The 26,985-nt window shown below is 51.9% G+C and overlaps 1 protein-coding gene across 5 annotated transcripts in view; it reads left to right on the forward strand.

Moving 5' to 3' along the window:
• LOC116952486 (ragulator complex protein LAMTOR4) overlaps nucleotides 1-26,985 on the forward strand; it is a 57,997-nt gene that overhangs the window by 25,682 nt on the left and 5,330 nt on the right. For 3 of the 5 annotated variants that reach the window (XM_076074374.1, XM_076074373.1, XM_076074375.1), the window contains exons 2-3: nucleotides 11,147-11,227; nucleotides 15,462-15,579. In XM_076074374.1, the coding sequence (XP_075930489.1) occupies nucleotides 11,204-11,227; nucleotides 15,462-15,579 (142 nt within the window). In that variant the 5' untranslated portion in view covers nucleotides 11,147-11,203. Of the gene's footprint in view, nucleotides 1-11,146; nucleotides 11,228-13,553; nucleotides 15,192-15,461; nucleotides 15,580-26,985 lie in introns of those variants that run through there. The other 2 variants (XM_076074376.1, XM_076074377.1) reach the window with 2 other exon arrangements.

Consider the following 26,985-nt stretch of genomic DNA (forward strand, 5'->3'; position numbering starts at 1 on the left):
CCTCCTTTATGATCTTTTCCCTCGTAAAAACATCACGCTGTCATATTTCCAGGATCACAGTTACCGTTATTTTATTTCCTTTCGACCATAAATGCTCGTTAGCGCTTTTGCAGTGCACACTTGCCGCTGCCAAATTTTACTGAACAAAACTTGTCCTGAAATATTATTATTTTGCATTTTATACAAATTCCACACGTAAAACGCACACACACAAAATCAATAGCGGCTTTAATTTCATCATCGCATTTCCCCCCTGGGAAGGGCAGAGTGCCTCTCGGAGCTGATAAAGCGGCGTGCATTTTTGCACGGATCACTTAAAAAACAAAACGATCGCATTTCAAGAGTTTTTATCCCGAAAATATGCCGATGTTAAAATTATAATAATCATAATAACCCATGCACCTCTAGCGTACTGAAAGGGAAGTCCACGGTGATTGCAGTGTCTGGGCAGTTCATAGAAAATGCACGTGATGAGCGCGCTGCGCTACGAACCCAGTGACCCGAGTTCGATTCCCACTCACGGCCACCAATACGAGTGACGATTATCTGAAGCGGTCCTGGGCCTCCTCCCCTAGGTCGACGCGGCCTCAAATGAGTACCTGGTGCAGTGTGCAGACATTGCCACTGGGGAGACAAAGTCGGTCGGCCGTGGTGTTGGCCACCCATCCCCTCGTGTGCCGTGCCGGCCTTCATAGGTGGCTCGCTAACAGCACTTGCCCCTACAGTCTGTTTAAGGCTTCACGGAGGATCTTTGTCTTTTTTTTAGTGTTTTATAGACACTTCAACAATTATTGATCATTTTTTTTCAGGATTTGAGTGGAGGGGTCGACAGTGGTTTGTGTAAGCAAAACAACTGTGAAAAAAATACATTACATGACAAAAATAGTTCTTTAAATAAATAATTCCATTTCAAGCTCCGCTTTTTGGGGGTCTCGGGGGTGGTGGTGGTGGTGGTGGGGAGGGGGGGGGTTACCTGAATTTTGAAAAATGAAATAATTTAAGTTAAACAAATAGCTCCTGCCAAGAGTCACTTTGCACTGACAGCCTGTCACCCCATGTCTTGTAATTATTTTGGTTGTTTAACGGGGGAGGTAAGAGGTAATTTGCCAACGGAAACATGCCTTAATTGCTCAAGACTTGTTGTTGCGAACAAAGCAACGGGGAGGAAGAGCGAAAGTCGGAGGGGAGCCTCAGCAATTTGTCAAAGTTTAAACAAATCTACGCGACTCCTTGCGTGTGTTTTTTTTTCTTTTTTGACGCAAGAGTAACGTAGCTTAGCGCAACCTTTACCGGGGGGAAGCGATGAGAGGTTCACGTTGATGTTGTTTAACGTCGACTTTCGCCACCGTTTCGATCGCAGTTTCTTTAGATTCTTTTTGGAACGCAAAAAAGCCGTGCCGCCACATCTCCTGCTACGGTGAGATTCGGGTGGTGATCGTGTTCTTAGTTTTCAACTCTTAACCGTGGAATTTGCATATTCCTATGGCAGGGGGTGAGTATATCCAAAAAAATGTGCTTCCCACAAAATGGTACAGTGCTCGTTTTACCAACACATAACGCATCAAATTCTCAGTTGACATTTCACTTATAACAATGGTAAATTACAGTACATTTTTTATCCACTACTAGATAACATAATGGGCACCATGGTGGCGAGGAGATGTTAACCACCTCACCTGGTATACAGGAGGTCGTGGGTTCGATCCTGACCCGGACGACTGCTGTATATTTGGAGTTTGTATGTCTGTCTCCCCGTGGTCACGTGGATTTTTCGCCTGGTCCTCCGGTTTTTCCTTCCACATTTAGAATCAACGTGCGTTTGGAGTATGTGGCTACTACAAGTGTCCACATGATAAGCCACTTCATTGAGCTATCATTTGTGGTCAGGTCGCTTCTAAAAACGAGCTATATACCTCAGTGGGTCTTACCTGGTAAAATAAGAAGTTGTTTTCATAATACAGCAATAAGTTACTGACTTACCAGGATAGCCACCTGGGTCTGAATACTTGTTTTCAAGAGTGTCCTGTTACATTGGGATGTTTGGCCAACACCGATAATTTTGTATGTGTTTAGCTACGGGAGGAAATCAGAGAACCCGGGAGAAAACTCATACAGAACAGGGGGAGAGACAACATACAAACTCCACACAGAGAGGCGCCCCATGTTAGGCATCGAACCCAGGCACTTCCTGCCGCGAGGAGCAAATGTTGCCACTGCACCGCGCCAATTTGCGTGTCGAGGAGGCCTTTTTATTCCACTTACAAGGTTTGCAACATCACCGTTTAGGAGAATAAACAAAATTAAAAGAACCCACACCGATGTCACTGGACAACGGACGGGCCGAGGACGAATCGGGAAATGGAAGCCACACATTTGCCGGCACGTTCCACACACCTCCAGCGACGCGGCAGCTGTGTGAGTGTTTGTTCAGAAGGTCTGGAGGTCAAGTCAGTGCAGCCAAGGGTTTAGGGGTTTCCTCACTTCCAGCAGAGGAGGCCTGCGGCGGGGGGCTGCCAAGGCCGATAGCCCCGCGTCGATGAATCCGCGCGGCCCGCGGCCTCCCTCGCCCGTGCAGTTTCACCGCTCGATCCCCTCCGCCCTCGCAGCCACGAAGAGCGTCGCGTCTTCAGCGTCATCGTCGCCAGGTTGGCTGGCCATCGGACAAAGACGGTCGCCGCATCGCGCACCCTTTCAGATGCGCCCCTGCGGCCGTCTGGAACGCTCTTCCTGATGTTCAGAAGCCACTGGAGTTATGCACTTTTCAATCAACTACATTGAAAACTCATTTCTTTAGAACTAATTTTTGTGTTTGGTTTGTTGTCCTCCCACATCTCAGATTAGCACAGTTGGCTACGTACGGTGCAAAAGAAGTTCCAACATACGTACACATACAACTGCCTCGGTTTTTTCCGCGGCTGCTACCACCGCGTTGCTCTCCAATGCGTGCGTTTTCGCAGTCATGCCTCTCGTCTCCCTCATTGCTCGGCACGATGTCCGACGTTTCGCTCCACGTGCTCGGAGCTTCTTCGGGAGGAGCTCGACTCGGTAGCAGCGACAAACTGCAGCCGTGGACAAAATCCGTACGTTCGAGCGGCAAGCAACGCGAGTTGCTCAGTTCGGTTCCTGAAGAAGCCCCCCCAGCAGGTGGTTCGGACGCCATTATTACTCTTTGCTTCTGCCATTGTCGTGGTCATCCATGATCTATCCACTGCTGCGTGAAAGCCTTCCCAAGCCGTCACCATCCCCCCACGGCCTCGCAATGTCACGGTGCGTCTGGCCGCTGCCCACCGTCTTATCCTATCGCTCCGTCTCTACGGCGGCCCGTGCCCTTCCTCTCGACCACCTGTCGCCATCCTCGCAACGTTCCTTCCCAAGATCTCTTAATTGGCTCGCTGGTCAACGCGACGTCTCTCGTCACCCTGATTGTGTCCCCCTCCCCCCCCCCCTCTTGTCAGATCTCAGATGCTAAGCAGGGTCGAGCATGCTCGGCGCTTTGATGGGCAGTCGTGAGCAACAACAAGCGAACCTGTTATTCGTGACCTTTTTCATTTCTCGCATTCGTACCTAGTCCAACGTTGTGCCCTTCTCTAAGCACTAAGCCTCATCCAACATTTCCCCACCCGTCCGTTCCCATTGGCCGATTTAGTTTGTCCAAATATATCTTGTTTAGGCCTGGGGTTTGGCGAGTTGAGATTCCTGCATCAGTATCCACATAGAGCAGAGAAATTTCGTTTTAATTGCACGGCTGATTATGGCCCAGCTCTTTGGAAGCCCCTTGTAACACGTAATTTGTAACGCAGCACTGGGGATCAGATTACACCCTCCCACGCCCCCTTGTCTTGGCGTTGTGTATCGGCGGGGGGGGAGGGGTGGTGCAGCAGCGTGTTGGCGTGGGGGGGCCCCGTACCACCAAACGTCCCGTCGGCCCACCCAAGTTTCACCCTGCTTAGCGGAGATATCACTATGGAGGTCGCCCCCCCCCCCCACACTCAACCGCTTTTCTGCCCCCCCCCCCCCAATCACCACCCACCTCGCCCCCCCCCGCCACCCATCTGAGAGGAGCTGGAGCCCGGCCTGCTCCGCTTCATTTTCCAAAATATATAATTATATTTTCACATAACCGGCTGCATCGTTTCCCTTGGAGCGATGCCTACGTTCAGTTAAGATTATCCCCACGGTGCACTGAATGACAGCGGTGCAAGACTTCCCACTCTGATGAAGGTTTCCGCGGGTCGCCTTTCATTTTTCGACGTCTCCGGACGACGGTGATGCTCATTCCCTGGCGGCGGTTTTTTTCTTATTCTCTTGCTGCAGGCACGGACCGAACCCACAAAAAAAAAACACGACGGGCTCTTACCCTTGTAGCTGTGTTGCCCCGTGCCGGCGCGCCCTTAGGCCTGTTTCGAGTGACTTTGAAAACTTTGTGTCGTGAGGGTAAAAAACACAAGCAAAAAAATTACTCGGAGCGGTTACTCCGATGCGCTTTCGGGTCGTACCGCGCACCGTTCGACACGATGTCCTGATTCCGCCTCTCGGTGTAATTCCACGCGCTCCTCTTTCCGCCTCTCGGTGTAATTTCACGCGTGCATCCTCGGGCTTTCTCCAGGTGCTCCGGTTTCCTCCTCGCGCGCGCGAACGCCCGTTACTTGGCGGCTAAACGCACCGCAACGACAGAGAGGACTGCGGAGCTTGGGGACCTTTTGGTGGCCGCCGGCTTTTGCCGCCCCGTCTGCCCTCCCAGCTTTCCCTGTGTGGTTCCTTCGCGCGAGCGAATCGTCTGCGGTGGCAGCCGGCTACAAGAATTGAGATCGTTGCGGTTCATGATTATTCATTGCACGCATTCAGATTCCCGTTCTCGCTTTCGTCAGCGTCCCATGTTTCTGTCACAAAGGGTAATATGTTCGCCATCATCATCATCATCGCCAGGATCCATGGGCAGATAGCCCCGTAGGTGTCCACTGCACATTTCGTCATTTACTCTTTGGGTTTTTCGGTAAAGTCACGAAAAAATAATAAATAATAATAAATAATAAAATTACATAATAGCATACGACGTTTCGATTGCAACGCAGGCAATCGTCATCAGGCATAGAAGAGCTAAATTTAAGAGAGAGAGGAAACAGAACCGCAGATATATATACAGACACCTAAGTAGAGGGAGTTAACATAGAGACACAAAGAGAGACACAACGTATGGAGCACAGAGAGATAGGGTCTCTGTGTCGAGGCCTTAGCATGTAGGGGAGACAACGAGAGATGGAAAAGCACATCAAATCGAACAAGATTTCTTATTTCTACGTGACTTTACCGAAAAAAACAAAGAGTAATTCCTGCAGTCACGAAAGCCCCAAATCAAATTTCGTCATTTGTTTCCACTTTCCTCTCTTGTCTTGTGCCAATCTGCCCAAGCAGTGGCCACAACTTTCTGGTACCAACCTCTTGTGCCGTCGTGGTCAAGCCGTGCTCCGTTGGGGCTTCCTCTGTTGCCGGTTCCTTACATTGTTTTGTCCATCCTAGTACAAGTGTGTCCAAGTAGTGTCAGCTTCCTTCTCATCACTGCCTGCATCATCATGTTGTCGTCTTCTTCTGCAACCTTTTTCTCACTTCCACGTTGTTCACTCTTTGGGCACAGCAATACATTTCGAGTGCCAACATCTTATCCCCATCAGTCTCTTTTTTATTGTGTACCAAGTGAAAACTCCCATCGGGCACAATGGCAGTTCCCACTTTGTATTTTCAAATTAATTGACAGTAATTTTTTGTTTAAATTTCTCGAAAAACCTTCATTCGATTCCGGGTCACGGCTGACATCAGTGGCACGCGATACATCTGAACCAGTCCTCCCGTGTTCTCTGCACCCCCCCCCACTGACTGGCATGTTGAAGTATGCTCAAACTCCCCCCTCGCGCCGCCCCTTGACCAACACAGGGTGCAGAGGCCCTCATCCAGCAGCGGTGGACTGACAACGCGCTGTGTCCACGGCTGTTATTAACTTGTTTAATTTTGCAGTCCGAGCGACTCCGTCGTTCAACCTCAGCACCATGCAGCTTGTTCGCTGCTCCCCGACTGAGCCACCTCGAAGGGGGGGGGAACTTTTACCTTTCTACCAAAACCGCGCGTCGCGTGCCGTGCCAACGAGCAGCGGCACGAGCATTTAGATTGCGCGCATCACCCGTTACTGGCGTATAATGTGTACGTGCAATAGACACGTTTTGCATTTCTTTTTTGGTACGAAACGTCTGCCTACGAATTTCGCCCGGACGCGATGCGAATTGCGCCGCTGACGCGAGTCGACGCCGTGTCCAGTTTGATTTGTAAACTCCGTGAAGAACGGGGGGGAGGGGATGGGCGGGGGGAAAATGTTGGCCCGTGCGCAGCATTCTGTGGTACGCAGGAGGTCGTGGGTGCGATCCAGACCCTGACGCCTGCTGTATTTTTTGAGTCTGCGTGTCTCTCTTCCCGTGGCCGCGTGGATTTTCTCCGGGTTTTTTTCCGTCCGCATTTAGAATCAACGCGCGCTTATCGAGTATTTGGCTGCTACACATTTCCACGTGATGATACGGCACTTCGTTGAGCTGTCATTTGTGATAGCCAGGTCGCTTCTGAAGTTAATGCCTCGAGTGGGCTTTTCCTGGTATGATGGGCGTGGTTTATGTTTATTTAAAGTAGATTTGAAGCTTTCGTGACTACAGGAATCCATACTCTTTGGTGCTTTCGGTAAAGTCACGTAGGTATAAAATAAAATAAATCACGACGTTTCGGGCGCAACACAAGCGTCCATCATCAGGTGGGAAAGCATTGGTCTGCTGCTGAGGCAGACTGTTTTAAAAGGTTTGAAATGGGTGTAGCTCAAGGGTCATAAAGAAGTGGCCGGGGATTTAGTGATGTTAATGTGAGAAATTAGCATGATGTTAATGTGAGGGATGAGCATGATGTTAATGTGAGGGAGGAGCATGATGTTAATGTGAGGGATGAGCATGATGTTAATGTGAGGGATGAGCATTATGTTAATGTGAGGGATGAGCATGATGTTAATGTGAGGGAGGAGCATGATGTTAATGTGAGGGATGAGCATGATGTTAATGTGAGGGATGAGCATTATGTTAATGTGAGGGAGGAGCATGATGTTAATGTGAGGGATGAGCATGATGTTAATGTGAGGGATGAACATGATGTTAATGTGAGGGATGAGCATGATGTTAATGTGAGGGATGAACATGATGTTAATGTGAGGGATGAGCATGTAACTGTAGAAAAGATGGAGAAGAAGAGCGGCCTCCTTGTTTGTGTTTGGGTGACTCGTTGACCTTTCTTGTACTTTGCACTCCTGTCGTGTTGTTGTTCTGTTTGTCGTTGCAACGTCCTCACCCCGTGCCCCTACTGGACATCTGTGAAAACGAGCTTTATAGCTCATCGGATTCCTCCAGTATGAATACGTAATTCTGATTCTGACTTTCAAACGACCCGTGACCGCATGAGGGCCCACCACCTCGATACGGCACCGCCAGCGGCGGTCCTCCAACGCCGTGATCATCTTAGCTGTGCTCATCGGTCACGGGAGGGGGGGTGAGATATATTAGCCATGGGAACGGCGTTTGTCGTTTTAACGGTTTAATAATTACGATGTGTAATTAATGATAAACAACGATTTCAACTCGTAACGCACCGCACAGCATTTGCTCGCTGTCGACGACGCAAGGAGGGACCAGGGATGAGCGGGAAGGCAGCAGCCTGCCGGTGAGCCACCAGGCGCGACCAACAATTGAAGCAATTGGCGGGACCCCGGGGTCCCATCACTGCCCCGGGGTGAGAAAAAACCACGTAGCGACACGAGTCTCGTTGCCTTACCGACAACAAAACTAGTGTCAATCGATTGGCCTCGTCGAGAGCTACTCGGGGCACTAAGTTTCGTAAAAAGTTGAAAAATTACATTAACACGTTAAATTCACTGCCTGGGGGGCGGGGCTCGCCTTGGCAAAGAAGCTGAGGATCGACGGCTGACCGGAGGGCGTCGTCGCCGCGCGCGACTGCGGCGGACGCCCGGGTTTGCGTTTGGCCGGTGGGGTGGCGCCCGTCGTGTCGATCGCCGCCTGCTGCTGGCGCTTGTTGGCGCGAGTCTGGGCGGGCGGCGCGTTGCTGTCGGGATCACGTAGTGGGCGGACTGAAAAATAATAATTATTGACCTGATTTTTGCGGGACCCCGGGGTCCCGCCAAATGATTCAATTGCCCAAGCTCCGCGGTCCTCTATACACGAAGATGTTTTCAATCAATTAATGAGTACTCTTTGGATTTATTCGGTAAAGTCATGTGACTTTACCGAATAAAACCAAAGAGTATGAATCCTTGCAGTCACGAAAGCTTCAAATCTAGAATCAATTAATGAGTGTTTACATATCGGAGGAAACCAGAGCACCCGGAGAAAACATATGCATGCGAGGGGGAAACACGCTATCCCATGCAGACGAAACAGATTGGAGTCCCCACACTTGCTGTACCGCCTTCTGGGCGAGCCAAGGTACGGCGCCTTCTTGGCGCCCACGGGAAGGGAGTTTCAACAACATTCGTGCAGTGGTCCAGCAACCCTTGCTGCCTCGGCAGTGCTGGACTACAGGCCACGTGCAGAGCCATCACTGCCCGGCAAGATTTTATTGCCCTCTGCCACTGCAAGGGGCTTCTTTTCCACATTGGCTGATAGGCACCTGATTTTAGTTGCATTTTCAATTTATTAATGCTGAGGCGTGTGTTGATGTGTGACCCACCAAAGGTATTTCCAAATGCGATTTAGCGATGAGTAAAGACAAATTTCCCCCGAGGCTATTTAAACATTTACGTACACATTGCCCAATTAGCAGTCAAGTGTCACGCATCTATGAACTGTCACTTGAAAGCCGTTGCAGAAATTAATCATCTTCTCCATGCTCAACCCGGGCATCAGCGTGCCTTATTTCTGAGCCAGTTGGTGGAAATTACACATTCACGTGGCAGGAGCCAGTCTCTTTGCTGTCAAATCAACCCCTAAGTGATGGAGGGTTTTTTTATTAAGGTGGATGAAATTAAGATTCACTGAATGGGTCGTTTGGAATGATGTCAACCAAAGTTGGTGGACAATTTACCCAGAAGTACCACTCATCTAGCCACAATTCGCCACTAAATTAAATACACATTGTGCCTTCAGGTGGCGTGTGAATAACTATCGAAGTGGACGTAAGAAAGACTCTCGTCTCGAGCACAGTTCACGGCTTTTCGATTTCATTTATTACCGATGCTTGTGCACGTTGACAATGCTGCGCCGCTTTGCGAACGTCGCACCTGGCCCTGTGAGCACTTCCCCCACCACCGCGTGATTATCTCGGGAGGCGCGCCAGCAAATCGCAGCCCGCGGCGATCACGAGCGCACGAGCCGGAGCCTTCGAGCCAGCGTTGGAAACGGCCCGGCGTCCCCGTGTGGCGTCGCGTGCCGCTACGGGCGGAGTGGGCAGCGCCGGCGCTGTGGTCTCTGGGCATAGTCTCACGCGGGCCCTCGTATCGGCAGGTCACCTCACCCCCACCACGCTCCTCCTCACCTGGGCCTGCCGTCACCTGCACACCGCCTGCTTGGCCGCGCGTCGCTTTGAAGTCTCATCCGCCGCGATAATTACGCCTCTGAGCTCACGTTTTCACCAAGTCCCTAATGATTTTAATAGGCTCCTCTATTCCTTTGCCTGCAGTGATTGAGGTCATGGAAAAGATGTTGAAGATATAATAATAATACATTTTTTATTTTCTTCAAATCTTCAAAAAAATTACTTTTCTTGCAATTATATTCCAGTTGCGCTGTCGGGAGATGGAATGTCCAGACGGAGCGGAATGTACCACTTTGTCTTGAATAATTACTTCGGAAAATATCATTGCCCATCTGCTGAGAGTTGTCTACCAGGTACTCAGCTCTTCAAGTACCTTGTAAGGCGCTTTATAGATTTAGTAATTATTATAATTGCTGCAGGCATTTCGGTCGGCATCATTATCCAGACCGTGACCAGATCTTGATTGAATAATGAATGCTAGCTTACAGCCCTTTGCGAATCCACTGCTGGATGAAATCCCCCCCCCCCCGCCGTACCCTTTTCCATGCCGGTCGGAGCGGCTTTTGAGAAAGGCAACCCATCGCCGGCGCCGATATATCACTCCCCACTCACGTTAGCCATAGCCGGGAAATCAAACCCCGGGCCGCCGAGTTTACAGTTACAGTCCGCTGACCACTTGCACCACCTCGTTCTGTCGCGTGTCGTACAAATACAAATAATTGGTTAAGTCTCTGAGCTGGATCAATCCAAATGGGTTCTGTGGTGTGATCTTCTGGGGCCATTCTCTGATATAAAATGATTCTGTCCCAGCCGATCCGAGCGACTCAAAACATACCTCCTGTCTATTTTTTTTTAGTTTCAAGGTAAAAAAATAATACGTAGAAGAATTATACGTAAACATTCCAGACATTCTCACTCCACCAATGCATGACGGCCTCTGCACATGTCAGTCATGGGATTTTTTTTTTTACCATACTTCACCACGCCGGTCGGTCGCGAGTGAGGGGGCCGGCGGTCAGAACCGGTTCTCATATCGAGTGCCGCGGACATTAGCTATGGAATCGAACTCGGAACTCCGGGTTCGTGCCGTCGCACAGCTAACCACCGCGTGCGAGCGACCGCGTGTCGTTGAATTCTCTCAACTGAACCCTTTCCCATTTCGAGACAACTGCAAGTCGTAAGGTGCGGGTCCCGTTCACCGTTGAATCTCGGAACGCGCAAGCAGTTCAGCGTTCATTTTATTTCGAGAAGCGTGGCGCTGTTGTTTTTTAAGACATTGTACTCACCGCAGATAACTGTAGCCACACGACCGCACTCTGCGACAGCTGGCGCCAAACGGTGCCACGCGCCCTCCCGCATGGCCTTGTGGGTGCCTCGGCACTCAAGAAGTTATCTTTACTTAAGTTTTCCTTGCGGTTCTATTCTGATGACGTACGCGTACCTCATCAGAATGGAAAAAGGTAAAAAAAAAATGTTTTAACTCTCCGCGCTGCGCCAGCTCTCTGTCTCTCTGTTTGTTCGAACGTCGTCGAGTTAATTCATTGTCACGCGGCGCGCGGCTTTGTCCCCCCCCCCCGTGCAGGCGAACACGCTCACGCAGGGCCTGGAGAAGATCCCCGACCAGCTGGGATACCTCGTCATGTCCGACGACGGGGTCCTTGCCGTGCGTATTTGCTCCGACGCCGCACCGCTGACACGCACACGCGTCCGCAAGCGCCCTCGCCCCCTTGCTGTCGTTGCTGTCGGCCGGTAACTTCCCGCCGCTGGGCAAAAAAACTCCTTCGCCTCCCCACCATTCTCCGCCGATCCTCCCTTTTCAGTTCCTGTCCAGTCGTGAGCTCCGGAATCTGTGATGTTGCCTCGCTGCCGCTGCTGCCGCTGCTGCCGCTGCCGCTACCGCGTCTTCCGCTGTCGCGGCTTCTCTTCCCTTCCCTGGCTTCGGCTTCATCGCTCGTTTCGCGTCAGCTGTTCCTGCCCCAGTTCCGTTTTATTCTTTGTCGCTTTAACAACGGCAGCATCAACGGTGACCCCCTGTTCTTTCCTTAATTCCCAAACGGACCACTCCGAATTTCTCATAACGTCGGTGGTTTTTTTTTCGCAGTGCCGAGCTTACTTTGCCGAATCCTGATTTAAAAAAAAACTTCACTCCCAGTACAAATAACCGGGGTTGGTGGCCAAATTTGGGTTTGGTTCAACCGAGACCAGGAAGAACAGATGTGCAAATAGTTGGAAAGTTCCCGACTGTGAAGTGAGGCGTGTGTGGAGCTGCACTTGATTCATTTACCACGTTGTCGTTTCGCGGGAGCTCTCCGCTGCACAGGCTGCTTAAAAAAAAAAAGTTAACACTTAACATGGGACTATCGTTTTTAATAGATAATAGACTGTAACGTGATAACAGGTGTAATGTTAACAGCTTCAAAAAGTCAAAGAGTCTCCACCTGTTTGGCCATCGTTGTCAACACGTGGGCAGGAATCTTCTCCAGGTGGTCTCCAGATCCCGGAGGCAGCAGCACATGTCACGTGGTATTGTTGCAAATTCTCCGAAGTGTTAACATTTTTTTGAAGCACCTTGTATTCCTAGGGGTAGCCTGAAATTCGCGACGTGGTCAGACTGCCGTTGGCCAGGTGGCGTCACGAGGGTTGGTGTCACCCAGTACGGTAACTCATGGTGTCACCCCTCATGGACCTCCGCCCGTAGTAAATCCCGTATATCACTGAACGTAATGGCAATAGTAGTGACGTAAACACCTAGCAAAATTAAAATGACACCTTTAAATTACAATATTTCCTTTAATTACTACTTAATTCTCAAAAAGGTTATTGATGTAGGTTCACAAATACTAATTACCACGACATTGTAGCTAAAATACCAGAAAATTTGACAAAACCAGCGACTATAGAGACACCAGCAGCGAACGGACACAACAGCGCGTGCTTGCAGCGCGTGCAGACGGAACCACGTGACTCGAAGTGTCATTGTAGCTGGGTAACAATGACAGCTCTGACCGGAGGGCATTACAAGGTTCAAAAAGTTAATTAGCACAGGGGTTTAGCCTCTTAGGTGTATTGATACAGTACGTGTAAGCTGAGCTTACGAAAAATGTGTTTGTTGTTATAACTAACTACAGGGATATTTTTAATAAAAAATAAATAACGAAATTTATGCTGAAACACTGCACAAAAATTGTTCTAGACAGTCATTTTGGTGTCACCCCCTCTGATGGTGTCACCCGGTGCGGTCCGCACCTCCCGCACCCCACGAGTGACGCCACTACCGTTGGCTCACAATCGAGATGACAAACGCGTCACGGCGATTTGATGCTCAAACGAGCGTCATGTTTGCAGCCCTGAGCCAGTGGCGCGAATTCCACATTCCCGAGACAGGAGGCGGCGTCACTCTATTGGACGACTGCCATTGTTGCTTCGTCGCAAAAGGGGTCGTCATTTTATCGACCCCGGAGGGGGTTATGGTTCGAGTCAACATCCACCTCCACCCTAACAAACAGGGTATGAACTTGCAACCTTCCATTTGTGAGCTGCTCACTCTACCAGCTGAGCCACCTGGCCGGATGCCACGATTTATTTGTGACGCTGTCATTGGAAAGGCCCCTGACAGCCACGTGTGACATGCTTCTGTGCACCAGTAGCATGGTTGCAGTGGTAAAGCAATGTTGTCATCGCACAGTGCACACGAAGCATTACCTGGTCACTCTGATTATACATATGTGTGTTGAACTTTTTTCACACCGTACGTAGCCAACCCTGCCAATCGATGCTGCGGGGGAAGGACAACAAACGAAATCACAAAAAGCGGTTCTAAAGAAATGAGTTTTCAGTCTAGATTTAAAAGTGCATAGCGTCAGTGGCGTCCGAATTTCGGAGGGAAGAGCGTTCCAGACGGCCGCGGAAGCGCATGCGAAAGCTCCGCGCGATGCGGCGACGGCGGCCGTCTTTGTTCGATGGCCCAGCAGCCAAAAGCCGCTGCTGCGAAGATGACCAGAGTTCTAATTCGGCCGTACATTTTAATACACGTCGTGTGCTGCGCAGAACTGCACGCAGTACCTAAACCACACTGTCATGGGGTGCTTGCTTGACCATATTTCACCACGCTGGTCATGGTGGTTTGGTGAAGGGGGGCGATGGGGGTGCCTCCGACCGGTTTTGATTACACTCAGCAACGGATCAAACTCGGTTCTCTGGTACGCGTTCGTAAAGCGAATAATGAACGGACAAATTGGTAAATAATCCACGTCGGGTCGTGAACTAGACATGACCCCTGTGGGAAAAGAATCTCACCGGGGCCACGTTGATTTTATGAAATCATAATAACGTGAATTACCGGCGAGGCCTTTTGTTGCATTGTCTGAGCCAGAATTTTCACGACCCTACACAAAAAGCCTCCCACAAAGGCCGCTGTCCATAGTGCGCGTGGGGTGCAGGGGCAGCCCGTGTGCGGGGAGCGGCAGCGCGGTGGTTAGGGCACCGCGCTTACGGACCCGGCGAAGGCCCGAGCTCGATTCCTGCTCACGGCCCGGCACCAGTGACGAAGCAGTCTTGGGTGCTCCCCCAGGTAGACTCAGCCTCAAATGAGTACCTGGTGCGGTGCGTAAACATCACCACTGGGGAGGGGAGTGGTTTGGGCCCACACCATCTCCAATAGGTGCTCACTAACAGCACTTTGCCCCAAGAGTCTGTCGAGGATATACGGGGGATCTTTGTCTTTGTGTGTGCGCGTCTCCAACGGCAATAAGTTATTCAAAAGCAGGAATGCGAGCGGTGGATTCTCGGTGGCGAGTTAATAGGATTACGGCGGCGACCGAAGGACGGACGTGGACGGATAATGGAAACCGGCTCGGGAGTGCGGAGAGCGGAGAGACGAGGAGGGAGGAGGAGGGAGGAGATGCGTGGCTTCTTAAGGAGATGGAGGATGAATGCGTTCTCTGGCCTTGATTCACGACGGGAAAGCGGCTAATTTTGAAAGAGAGAAAAAACACGCACAAATCCTTCTGCTCGGCCAACCAAAAAGGAACCATTCGTGGTGGAAATGTCGCGGAAATTACCACTGCTGGGGTGCCCAGTTGCTTAATTGTGTTTTTAATTACCTTTCAGTTCCAGTTTCGAGTTTCCCTACGCGTACACACACAGGCGCACGCGCGCGCGTGAAATGTAATCTGGACTCTATCGTTTTTAACTTTGGCCGTGCTGGTAAGACTCGGGAAATGAGCAAACGAGCGTCGCTTCTTAAAAAAGAAATAAAAACCCTACGGCCGTCGGAGTGTCGCGTCGTTTACGTCATGGAATTGGCCCTGAGGGACGACGTCATGGAGCTACTCCCGGAGTCTCTTCAACGGGTCCCGCTCTCCCGCCGCTAGATGGCACCGCGATTATCTGCCCGTGCGTAAGCCGACCGCGCTAATCGGAGGTGCGTGGGAGGGAAGAACAACAATGCCGAGCACAAAAAAACAGTCCGAAAGAAATTATTTTTCAGTCGAGATCTTAAAGCGCACCAGCTCCAGTGGCTTCCTAACACCGGACAAGGAAAGCGTTCCAGACGGCCTGCAGAAGCGGTGCGGTGACCATCGTTGCCCGGACGGCCCGCCAACTTGGCGGCGATGATGACGCTGAAGGTGCGATGGCCCTTAGTGGGGCTCGCAGAAGGTGGAACACTTCCAGGCGTAGCTACCATTGAATGGGAAAAAAAATCGCGGTTCTTTGGGCTGCATCGGTTTAGGAGAGACGAGCGAGGTCGTAAAAGGGACATTGCTTACACCAACCCCGCTCGTGCTCCGTGCCGGCCTTCGTAGGCGCTCGTCTTGAAGCCCTTTCCCCCAACAGGCCACGTCGGCTGCCTGGGGGATCTTTTGCTTTGTGCTTTTTTTGCGCGCGTGCGTTCGCAGTCGGGCGGCGAGCTGGAAAACGCGGAGCGCGCGGGGAAGGTGCTCGTGGCGATGCTCCGCTTGGCCGTGACGCTGACCATCGAGGACAGAGCCGAACCCTCCTTCAAGAGACTGTCTGGTGAGTGAGCTACTCCACCGCAGGTCGGTCGCAAGCGGTGGGGGCGGAGTGTGGGGGTACCGCCACCTCTCCCCAAAGACGTTTGGCCAGTTTTGGAAGAGTAGACCAAAATACCCTCGCTCCAGAGGGGCTCTCTCGAGCTGCCATGGTTTGGGTGGATGCAGCTCATAAATTAAGACTATTATCCTGCTTGCTACTATATCTTTATGGAAGTACATATACATTTTAAAAAATATCTCACTGTATCAGTATTACAAACGAGTTTTAAAACGACGAATGACATCATAATTACAATGACATATACAAAAAACGAATAATAATTTGCTACCCGTGAATGTTCAGCGTAATGCTCCGAACCCACACTCCATGAAAAATTAAGTGACATTGCAGGAAGTGACAATCGGGTTAGGTAACAACTGCTGTCAGCCAGTGCTTCTCCGCTATCACCGACATGATTTAGGGCAGTGGTTCTTAAAACCTTACTGCAGCCTTGCAACCCTTTGTTCCTCAATCGTTAATTAAACATTTTAAAGGTTAGTAAATACACAGGGTTTGATAACACAAAGTAGTTGTACTTACGTGCCCGTGATTCATTTGTGCTTTCGATGATTTGACAAATCTGGCCACGTCTCGCACCCCCAGGGGGTACAGCGTGCACCCCAGGTGAAGAAGAAGATCCACGGATTTAGGGCAACAATCGGAGTGAATTGTTTTAATCAAACGGCACCGGCTGCCACGGAGCGGGTCACAAAATTTCAGTATCTTCAAATAGGGCCCCCTCCAATAATAATAATAAAACATTACCTCCGGTAAGTGTTATACTCCATTAGAAATGAGTTTTGCTGGCTGGCTGGCACGCGGGTGACGTCACCGAGCCGGGCTCGTGCGTCGCACTGACGTCACGCTCCGCCCTCCCCCCCCCGTCACCCACCCTCCACCCCGAGCCGTGTATCCCACGCAAATGCGTGGCCATTGCTAACTGGCGTGTGGGGGCATGGTGGGCATTGACACTCTTCCCCCCGCGCCCCCCCCCCTCCACCTTGAATCTGCCACTGCAAAGGCCCCCCCCCCCGCCGCCACTCTCTCCTTGTCGTGTTGTTGCGACTCCGCGAGAGTCTGTGAATCCTCGTCCGCGCCATGGGCCATCGGGTGAGCAACCAAAATGGCTCTTGAGATTTCGTCGTCGCAGAGATGTCCCTCACGCAGGCGACTCAGTTTGGCGGGCGAGCTGGTTGCTCAGTTGCGGACGCGCCCCATGAATCGCCGCTTGTGTGCGGACTGGAATTTATACGGAACGAGAGAGGCGGCTCTTCGACTGGAGTTCCAGTCTCGTGTTTTTTTTTGGTCCTCGTCTTAAACTGCGCTGTCTGCATCGCATTTTACCGAGACGAAGACGTATCCGTTCGGATAACTTTCACAGCTAGCAGCGTTGCCACCTTGTGTCAGGGAATTCCCCCTCAAACAGATGACATCGCAGATCTCCTTTATAAATTGCCTACAACAGACCTCTTTTATTTTGCCTAAAAGGAGCACCGTTTGCATGTCCCCCAGCGCATCAATTGAACCGACGCCTTAGATGAACCTGCGCCTGGGTAGCCCCGGCAGAGGCTGCGATCGCCACTGGGGGCCAGTTTTGCACGCAGTCAACGGTTCCTCCGCTCCGTCTCCCGTCGTTTTCGCCGGCTGACCGTCCTGCCGGCGGTCTCCTTACGAGACGTTTGCGGAGAAAGAAAGGAGAAAAAAACAAAACCTCACTCTGGCTCCCCGCTCATCGGCTTCCGGAAATCTTCTAAATTCTAGGAAAATGCGTAACACATGTTACGCACGACACGGTTCATCGGATTATCGGAATAAATACGTTAGCGTCACGAGATGAGGACAGACGGACGGATGGAGCGGATTTGGACTCCGGGATCCGGACCGTGCCAGCGTGGGCCCTGCGAGCCACCCCCCCCCCCCCCCCCAACACCGGCAACACCTCCAGCTTAGAAACCGGAGCGTCGTTCTTCATTGATATCGGCCTGACGATGCGTCAGTGGCCTAGCGTGGTTTTCATGGGCCCTGGGGTTCGCCTCCCCTTGCCCACCCTCCCCACCTATTCGTGGCCCCACGCCCGGACCCCTGCGGCTTCTGGGGCCCCTGGGGGCCCTGCGGCATGCTGGGTAGGCAACGCCACTGCGATGGATTTCCGGAAGGGCCGCGCGAGGTTGTGATGTCTCAACGGCCGAAAATATTTGAACGGACGAACAGGTTTTGACTTTTGCCATTCTTGACATTTGTCTCCCAAACTGTGTTTGTCTCAGTTATAAACAGCACCTCCTGTACCAGTCTCTTTGTCAAATCTACTGCTGGATAACGACGTCGCCATACTGTGTTGATCCATGGGGGCAGTTTGATCATACTGCACCATGCTGGTCATTGAGGTTTGGCGGGGGGGGGGGGGTGCACGCAGGATCTGTTAAGTCTTATTCTTTTGTACGGCTGCTGATGTAGCTGCGGAGCAACAACTCCAATTTCACATTCAGGTGGTCAGGCCCGACAACTGTGCCAGGAGCAGTGGAGTAGCGTATCGCTGTGATGTCTCCTTCGTGTTTGTGAATCGGGGCATTGCATCGTTATATGCTGCGCGTTCTGTTCTGGATGACCACAGTCGCACACTGGAGCGTTTTTAATTTTCTATGTAACCACATGGTTTGTGCAATATATGCGATTTAGGGTGGACCATGAGCAGCTCCGTGGAAGATTAAACTCAGATCAAATCTTCTGCGTGGTTCAGCCATCACTCGCCAGCGATGTTCCCTTCCACGTGACCGGGAATCGATCTCGTCACGCAGTTCATGAACCACTGCACCACCGCTCACACCCCAAAGAGCACGAATTCTTGAAAAGCAAAACTGATAAACTGGAAACACCCCGTATGCAGTTCTGTTTTTTTCAAAGCCCCAGCGTAGATATACAGGGGTTTTTTTTTAATCTGTGCTATGGAGAGACTGGCCCCTGCCATTGGAATGTGGAATTCCCGCCGCTGGATCGGAGCCACGGTTGGAGATGAGAGAGGCGTCCCGCTGCTCGTTTGAGCAGTGAGAGGCTCGTTTGGACTTCAAATGTTTTGCTAATGGCAACAGCATTCGCATTTTAGTCCTCGCTTTGATGTGACCACCAGTGCGGGTTCTTGAAATTCTATTTGAAGTCATTCCATAATTATATAACTGTATATATATTTACCAATGAGATTGACTGTCTCTTTTGTGATGTCTGGGAACTACACATAATGCAGGCCGGTAATGATCTCGTATAATTGTAATGAATCACGTACAGCCCTTTGTCAATCGAGATTAGAGACCTTGGACACTGCTGGCATCGAACATCAGGCGTCTGGAGGCTCTCCATATGCGCTGCCAACAGCGCTACCTTAGGATCAGGTGGTTCCGTCTTTCTCACGAGACGTCACCGTGATGACATCCCGCACTGATGTCTTTCAAGTCATTCTTTAAAAGTAAACGTTTTCACCGATTACTTTGCTATCGCGGGTAAAGCCATGTCAAGGGCACGTCATAAAAAGCATTATATTTTGACATGATACATTTTTGTGAATCAAAGTTGCCGAGCGCAAGCCCATAAAAATTCCCCAAAACTCCCAAGCGGTCAGCAACAAACAACTCAGGGTGTACATCGACGTGAACTTGTACGTTTCTCGATTTGAGCAAATTTATTATCATTATTATTATAACAACTTTGGGGGGGGGGTGGTGGTGGGGGGATTACAAAGTGGAGCAGTGCGAGGGAAGAAGCAGGATGAGCAGTGTAGAGAGGGGAAGAGAGTGAAAGAGAGAGAGAGGCGTAATCGTCCAAATTGGGAGCGACGGAGGGACGTGGGTGCAGCTGCTTTAGATTTTTCGAGCTCGGGGCGGCCGCTAATCCTCCCAGAATTCCTGGGGCACCCTCTGCTGATGGTTTACAGGAGTGGCAGGGGCTGTCCCGCGGCTCGTGTGTAAGTCGCGCGGCGCGGAGTCGGTTTTTTCCACTCGGAGCCCTCGATCGGCCGATCGCCCCGGTTAATCGACAGTTCAACTCTCCAGTAGTAGTAGTGCGACTTTGTTCATCGAGAGCAGACCGTACAACGTGTAACGACGCAATGCCCCGATCCACAAATACGAAGGAGATATCGCAGCGATAGACTCCTCCGCTGCTCCGCGCGCGGCTATCTGGGTTTGACCGCATGAATGTGAAATTGCAGTTGCTGTTCTGCGTCCACATCAGCAGCCGTACGACCAAGAAGAAAAATAACGGACAATGAAGCTCTGCTACGGGATTTCGGGTCGTGCCGCTCGTCGTTGTTCGGCGTGACGTCCGACGCTTCGCTCCGGGTCCCGGGAGCTTCTTCGGAAACCGAACCGGGCGGCCGGCGTTCCTAGCCGCCCGTCAGTACGCGCGGCCTTCGTCGGCGGCTGTTGCTCGTCGCTGCTGCCGAGCCGAGTTCCTCCCGAAGAAGCGGCTCCCGGCACGTGGAGCTAAACGTCGGACACCGCGCCCGGCAGCAGCGGCGACGACGAGTGGCAGGACCGGGAGAACGCAAAGGGGAGCAACGCGAATGAACAACCGCAGAAAACCTATGCGGGAGGGTAAACAGGTTGTCACGCTGACGAGACCCAGACGCTTGGGGCTGAGATGTGGGCAGGAGATGGCAGGGCAGCAAGTATATTACGGACTCCCCTTGACGCGAACCGTTGACTGTTGGCCCAAACGGCACGATGCTGAAAATCCAATAATTTGCGATCCAATAATCCATAAGTCCCTGTAATTTGCGATTCATTGGCGGTTCGCGGCTAATCCCCTGCAAATTACTCAATTGGGATAGCGGATAACAACATTGACTGCGAATTTTTGGCAGGACCAATTTAACAAAAAAAATCTTCAGAGACACAGTGAGGCCTTCCTGGGTAAAATTCGCTCAAATGACTTTCTTGAAACTGTGAGGGCATATCTTGTAGGGCCACGTATCAACTGTGCAGCAATGCAGAAACAATACCTGCAGCTTGAACACCTCATTGGACACCCGAACGTGGCGCACCTCCTGGCCTTTTGCATTCCTCGAAGACGCCGGTGAGACGATCGACCGCATCGGAAACATCTACGGGCCGATGCACGCTTCTCCTTCACGAATGGAGAATTCAAGAGAAGCCACAGCAACGTGACTGCGGGTATGCAGCACGAACTATGGGCCGCACAGTAAACCCATCGAGACTCGTCGAGACCCGCAGAGATACATCGATGGACAAGCCGCAGCCGTGCGGTTGTGGCCATGCAGCACGAACTTTGGGCCGCACAGTAAACCCGATGGCTCATAGAGACCCGCAGAGATAACATCGATGGACAACCCACAGAAGTTCGAGCAAAACTACACAAACTCTTTCTCCTAAAGCCCTCTCGTCATGCCCAGCAGCAGACCTAGACATCGGCATTTACCTCCTGAGCCGTACTGCCGTCGTACGCGATAATAAAAAAACGCAAATTGCAATTACACAGAGCAGCATCGCCCCCCCCCCCCCCACACACACACTGTGTGAAAACTTTGCAGGACCCTTTTGAAAAAAATGTCCTGAGACTCCGCGAGACTTTCCTGGGTTAACGAGTTCACGGCAGTAGTAGTAATAGTAATAATAGCAGAGCGTGCGAGAAACTGCACCCTCTTGAGTCGGTGAACGTGCAACCCAGGCGAGTTAGTCATCATGGCCCCACGCAGCGCCCTAGGCACACCGAGGCCAGGCCCACCACGCGGAGGGGCACCGCGGGACGCAGGTTGCCGACCGCTGTGCTTCGGCGCGCACGGCAAAAAGAGACCTTGCCGCCGACGTTCTCCGTACGTGTAAAAGAATGGCATGGCCAGCTTTGTAAACAAATGAATAGGATGCACCTGTGTGTTCTGGGCAGGGTGTCATAACAGCGTGTGAATGATTGACGCGAGCGTATTGGCACGGTGAGAGATATTGACAATCGGAGTTAAAACGAGCAAATAGATCATAAAACAACGGGAAGATGAGAAGTGACTCGCACCCCGTGGTACACTTATCTGTCCTTATAGTTTGTTTTTTATCTTCCACCCCCAACCCATCCGCCACTCCCCCTGCGCCCTCCCCCCCCCCACCCCACTCCTAAATGTTAACCAAAGTGAGATAAAAACCCACTCTGATGTCAGGGATTGAGTTTCTTGAGTCGTTTCCCCCCGGAGCCGTAAAATGTGGCACGGGTCTAAGTAGCGAAAAGTCATCGACACAGAAGAGAAGCGACGCCAAGCGGCGTCCGGCACCCGGCGGGAGCGACGGGCGCACTTTCTCCCCGGCTTTAAACCTACACCCGCAGGGCCGTGGTCATCCAGCAGGCACAGCAGGCGCCGTGCGTGCGATTCCCCAACCCTCGCTGGGTTACAGACCGTGTGCGTCACCGCCACCACGAGCGCCCGGCTGTACGTACGCGTCTCCCTGCTCGACTGCGAGGCCGTGATGTCGCTGCCCCCGTCGAAAGACGTGCGGCCGGCGTCGCTTGCTGCCGCCGAGCACCCCGAGACACTGGTGGAAACTCCACATTCTTATGGCAGGAGATTTGAGACGGTCTCTCTATTCTCTCTGCATTGGGCAAACGCAGTTTGTCTTGTATATATATAAAAAAAAGCCTGGTTTCTTCTTCTTCCTCGACCTTGGAGGAGAGCAATCGGCCGACTTTGACCCCTGGACCGGGACCTCGCGATCTTGTGAGTTGAGACGGCAAGGCCGGTCAAGGCCTGAGCCACTGCCATTGAGTCTGCTGCTTTCATTCCCGATACAAGCCCACTCGGCAACTTTGCTGCGGTCACGTGCGGCAAAGCAAATAAAAAAAAGATAACCTTTCCGCCCTTTCCTCTGTCCAGAATGAAGGCCGTTTACTGGAATGACGAGAACGCACCCTACGTACCGCGTTTATCTCAATCCACTGCTGGATGAAAGCCTTTCCATGCCATACGTACGTATGTAGCACGCCTTTCGCACCGTACGTAGCCGAGCGGGCTGATCGGAGGCGTCAGTCACAGGGGTTGTTTGTTTGGCCATACTTCACCACGCCGCTCGGTGCGGATTTGTGTGGCTCCGTATCTCGGTGGCGGCGGCGGCGGAGTGGGCGGTTGTAGAGTGGCGGCCGTTTGGATCCTTCACCGCCCGCGACTTTTATTCCCGTAGCGGTTAAGCTGCACGGTCGGTCCGTGACCCTGTCCCCCCGCGGTAAGACGATGGCAGAGAGAGACGTTGGGCACGTCAGCGTTTTAAAACGGAATCTTATCTTAATCTTGTGTCGTCCTTGTATTTGTTGTTGGTTTTCGTTGCCTGTTTTTTTTTTCTTAAGGGCGTGCGGCGGTTTGGTTTACCGTCGTCCAGCTGCTTCACCAAATGGTTTTGAAGCAAAAATGTCTTGATTTGAAAAAATGCCTCTGTTAGATTTTCGACACCCTTCTCCCCACCCAAAGTGTTGCATCCCCCCCCCCCGTTGCGCTCTTTGTCGGGGGGGGGAGGCGGGGGGCGGGGGGCGATGGGCGGTGACCCCCGGAGGCCCAAGCGACATCGCTCGTTGTTTGCAGAGGTTCGGATCCAGCAGGCCCGGCCTGATTAATTCTGCGCGTTTACCGTCGCGATGACACCACTCGCAGCGGACGTCACAAGATCGGCGCGACGTCGATCGCGCGGGCAGGCCCCGTTTGCCGTGCCGGGCGTCACGACGCTGCATGCAAATTTGCAACAGCAGGAAACAAAAATGTGAAGCACCAATTTATTTTTTGGTTTGTTTGTTTACCCGCTATTTACTCGATTCTGAAAATGCAGCCCGGAGCTCTGTGCGCACCGCGATTGCAAAAGCTTGAGAGGACTGTCTGATAGCGAGTCTTGAGACTCGGCGAGGCTTTCCTGGGTAGACAAGCGTAGCGGTGACGATGATAAACAAAATACATCTTCTTTGGTTCTTTCGGTAAAGTAAGTCACGTAGAATGAGAATGAAATAATAAATTAATAAAATAAAATAACGCGATAGAATTCTCACGACGTTTCGGCCACAACACAAGAAGAAGAAGAAGAGGAAGAAGAGGAAGAAGTTGAAGAAGAAGAAGAAGAAGTTGAAGAAGAAGAAGAAGAGGAAGAAGTTGAAGAAGAAGAAGAGGAAGAAGTTGAAGAAGAAGAAGAAGAAGTTGAAGAAGAAGAAGAAGAGGAAGAAGTTGAAGAAGAAGAGGAAGAAGTTGAAGAAGAAGAAGAAGGCCGCTTGGTGTTGTGGCCGAAACGTCGTGAGAATTTTATCGTGTTATTTTATTAATTTATTATTTTATTCTCATTCTACGTGGTGACTTTACCGAAAGAACCAAAGAAGATGAATCCTTGCAGTCTCGAAAGCTTCAAATCGAAACGAAATGCATTTTGTGGGACATTGCGTGAGCTTTGCACGGGACGTATTCCAGAAAACCCTTCGAGCGGGACGTTTATCCTTGCACGAGATGGGGTTGCACTCCTCCCTCCCCCTGCTGCATTCTGCTGTGAGATCGCTGAACATCGCACGGCAGCCAACATTTTGTTATTTAAAATCTCAAGAGCTGGACTTGAGCCACACTGAGTGGAAAACAGCAACTCGTTGTGCGGTGTTTTGTTTATCCGCGTGTGTGTTGAACTTCTTTCACACCGTACGTAGCCAACTGTCCTAATCGGAGGTGCAGTCGGTGGTGATCACGCACCGAGACCATCAGCTCACCGCACTTGGGAGCCCGGCTTAATCGCGTGCGGGCCGGGATTCCAGATGCAAACCCAAAATGTCAGCAACGTCGGCTCGGCCCTTTTTGCCATTTTTCAAACGTATCCCTTACCAATCATTCACTGGAACATTGAACATTAGGAGGTACACGCGGCGGAGGAAGACAAGCCAATCGAGTTGCACGGGCGAATTGAACGACTGGATGCCGCAGCTGGGGGTTCCCACCGTCGCGAAGTTCCCGAGCCAAACACCGCGGACAGAGGCAAGTGGAAGGAGGGCCCCACGACTGCTGACGTCTTTGAGGAAAGTGCACGCGGCGCACGGGGAAAGTTTGACGCGAACGCAAATTGCTTTGAATTTGCACGCGAAAACAGAGATTGCGATGCGTTTGCGCGTCATTGAACGCGAATGACGAAACGCCCAAAACGTTCGGCCAACGATCGATTCCCGAGGTCAATATTCTCAACCGTGCCAACCACTCGGTATGCTGGCGCGACCCATTATTATAGCCCCCCCCACCTAGCCACCCCTCGCCACCCCCCCCAACACCACACACACACACACCGGCGGTAGCACATCAAGTAGGACGTGCGCACGGAGCATCATTCCAAGTCGCTTTATCGCCTGCCGTAAAAGCGACGGAGCAAAGCGCACCATTGCAGCCGACACAGCTGCAGAGTCTTTTCAAGTCCTGCCCCCCGCCGCCACGCCAACCTCGTATGCTGGGGTTTTCTCTGAAATTCCTCCCAACAAAGACGAAGATCCCCCCCCCCCCGGTATAGCCTTAACAGACTGTAGGGGCAAGTGCTGTTAGCGAGCACCTATGAAGGCTGGAACGATACACGAGGAGGTGGGTGGCCAGCACTACGCCCGACCGCCTTTGTCTCCCCAGTGGCGATGTTTACACACCGCATCAGGTACTCATTTAAGGCTGAGTCGACCTAGGGGGGGGGGCCCAGGACCGGTTCAGATAATCGTCACTGGTGTTGGCGGTGAGCGGGAATAGCGCAGCGAGTTAACCACTACACTACCGCTCCCCCCAACAAACACACACACACGCATGCAATAAAACAAACATATATACGTACTCGAAAAGGGAAATGTGTCTTCAGCCTCGGCGAGACTTTGACAGGGAACACCCGATGCAGCAATAAAATGACCACTCGATTGTAAGTGATCAAATGCAGTCATTTGTCGGAGTAGATAATCAACAGCTAACGGTGCAGCCCCTGCAATTGCTTGATCACGCCACTGCTGTGCCGAGGGCGTCTCTTACGAGAGCCAGCCGTCTTGGAAGAGGTATCGAGAACCCAGACTTGAACCCAACCGCACGTGACCTGCCTAGCCGACCGCGGTGCATCCCGTGTGTACTGCCGAGTGGACAAAACCGGCGGGGGATTTTAAGAAACGTACGCCGTCGTTTCAGCTGCCGCGCCGGGAGATCCAACTGGTGGCCGACTAGAGTTGTGCCAACCGTTGCGCTGTCGAAAAATAAAGCTTATATTTTTTTATTTTATTTTACCAGGTGAGGCCCACTGAGCTATACAGCTGTTTTTCAGAAGCGACCTAGCCACAAATGATAGCCCAACGAAGTGGCTCATCACGTGGACATTAACAGCAGCCAAATAGTCTAACGTGACGTTGAGAAGAATCCACACTACCACGTGGAGAGAGAGACACGCAAACTCCGAATATACAGCAGGCGTCAGAGTCGGGATCGAACCGACGGCCTCCGGCATACCAGGCGAGGGAGTTAACATCTCCTAGCCACCGCGGCGCCCAATCACGGCATCATCCTGATCATCTCATCTTATATTTATAGAGCGCCTGAGCTCAAATCGCTTTACATAATTACAAAAAACCCGTAATAAAAACTCGAGTGGTTTAGATGGCAAGGGCGTGCGCGGGCCGAGAAATGAGTAACAGAAGACACACATGGGTCACGAAAGGGCTACAGGGGAGGGACGGGAATGAGTGGAGGGGTGAGGGACAGGGAAAAGGATGGAGAAGAGGTGAGGCTTTGAGCGAGGAACGAAAGGAGGTTAAGGAGGCGGACCGCTTGAGGTGCACGGCACTACACCGGCCACGATTAGCCGGCTGGCGTGGCCATTCGTAATGGTGCGGTGGATGGCAATCAGGTCCCGGTATTGTGGCCCAACTCGGCCGATCACGCGCCATGCGGTGGATCAAGTCGACGGTTAGCCGCCCGCCGTGGACAGCCTGGCCGTCCGCCCGCCGTGAGAATGTGGAAATTGCCACCGCTGGCTCATGGCCACCCGGCGGAGGGGACGAGCCGCCTCTCTCGCCAGCTCCTATCTCTCACCCCCCTCCCCCCCCATCGAATGTTGCAAAACAACACCGGGGAGGGGGGGTAGTGGTGGTGCGTTGCCAGCCACCCACTCGGTGTCACGGCTCGTTAATGGCAGCTGCCGAGATTGCGCCGAGCGCCGATAACGGAATCCGGTTCCGCAAACCGGGAACGGAAGGGGGTGGGGGGCCCGGTGCCGACAGCAGCGACGACTGAACTCTGCCGTGCACGCCCGGCGAGCCTCGTGCTCCCCCCCCCCCCCCCTTGGAACTGCGTTAGGGCGCTACCAGGAGTGCCGCTCGCAGCTCCCTCGCATCTGCAAGCAAATATTGCCGCTCCCCCAA

The sequence above is a fragment of the Petromyzon marinus genome, chromosome 47 (genome assembly GCF_048934315.1).
Source record: "Petromyzon marinus isolate PM22_M1 ecotype Great Lakes invasive population chromosome 47, UKy_Petmar_22M1.pri1.0, whole genome shotgun sequence".
Classification (NCBI taxonomy): domain Eukaryota; kingdom Metazoa; phylum Chordata; class Hyperoartia; order Petromyzontiformes; family Petromyzontidae; genus Petromyzon; species Petromyzon marinus.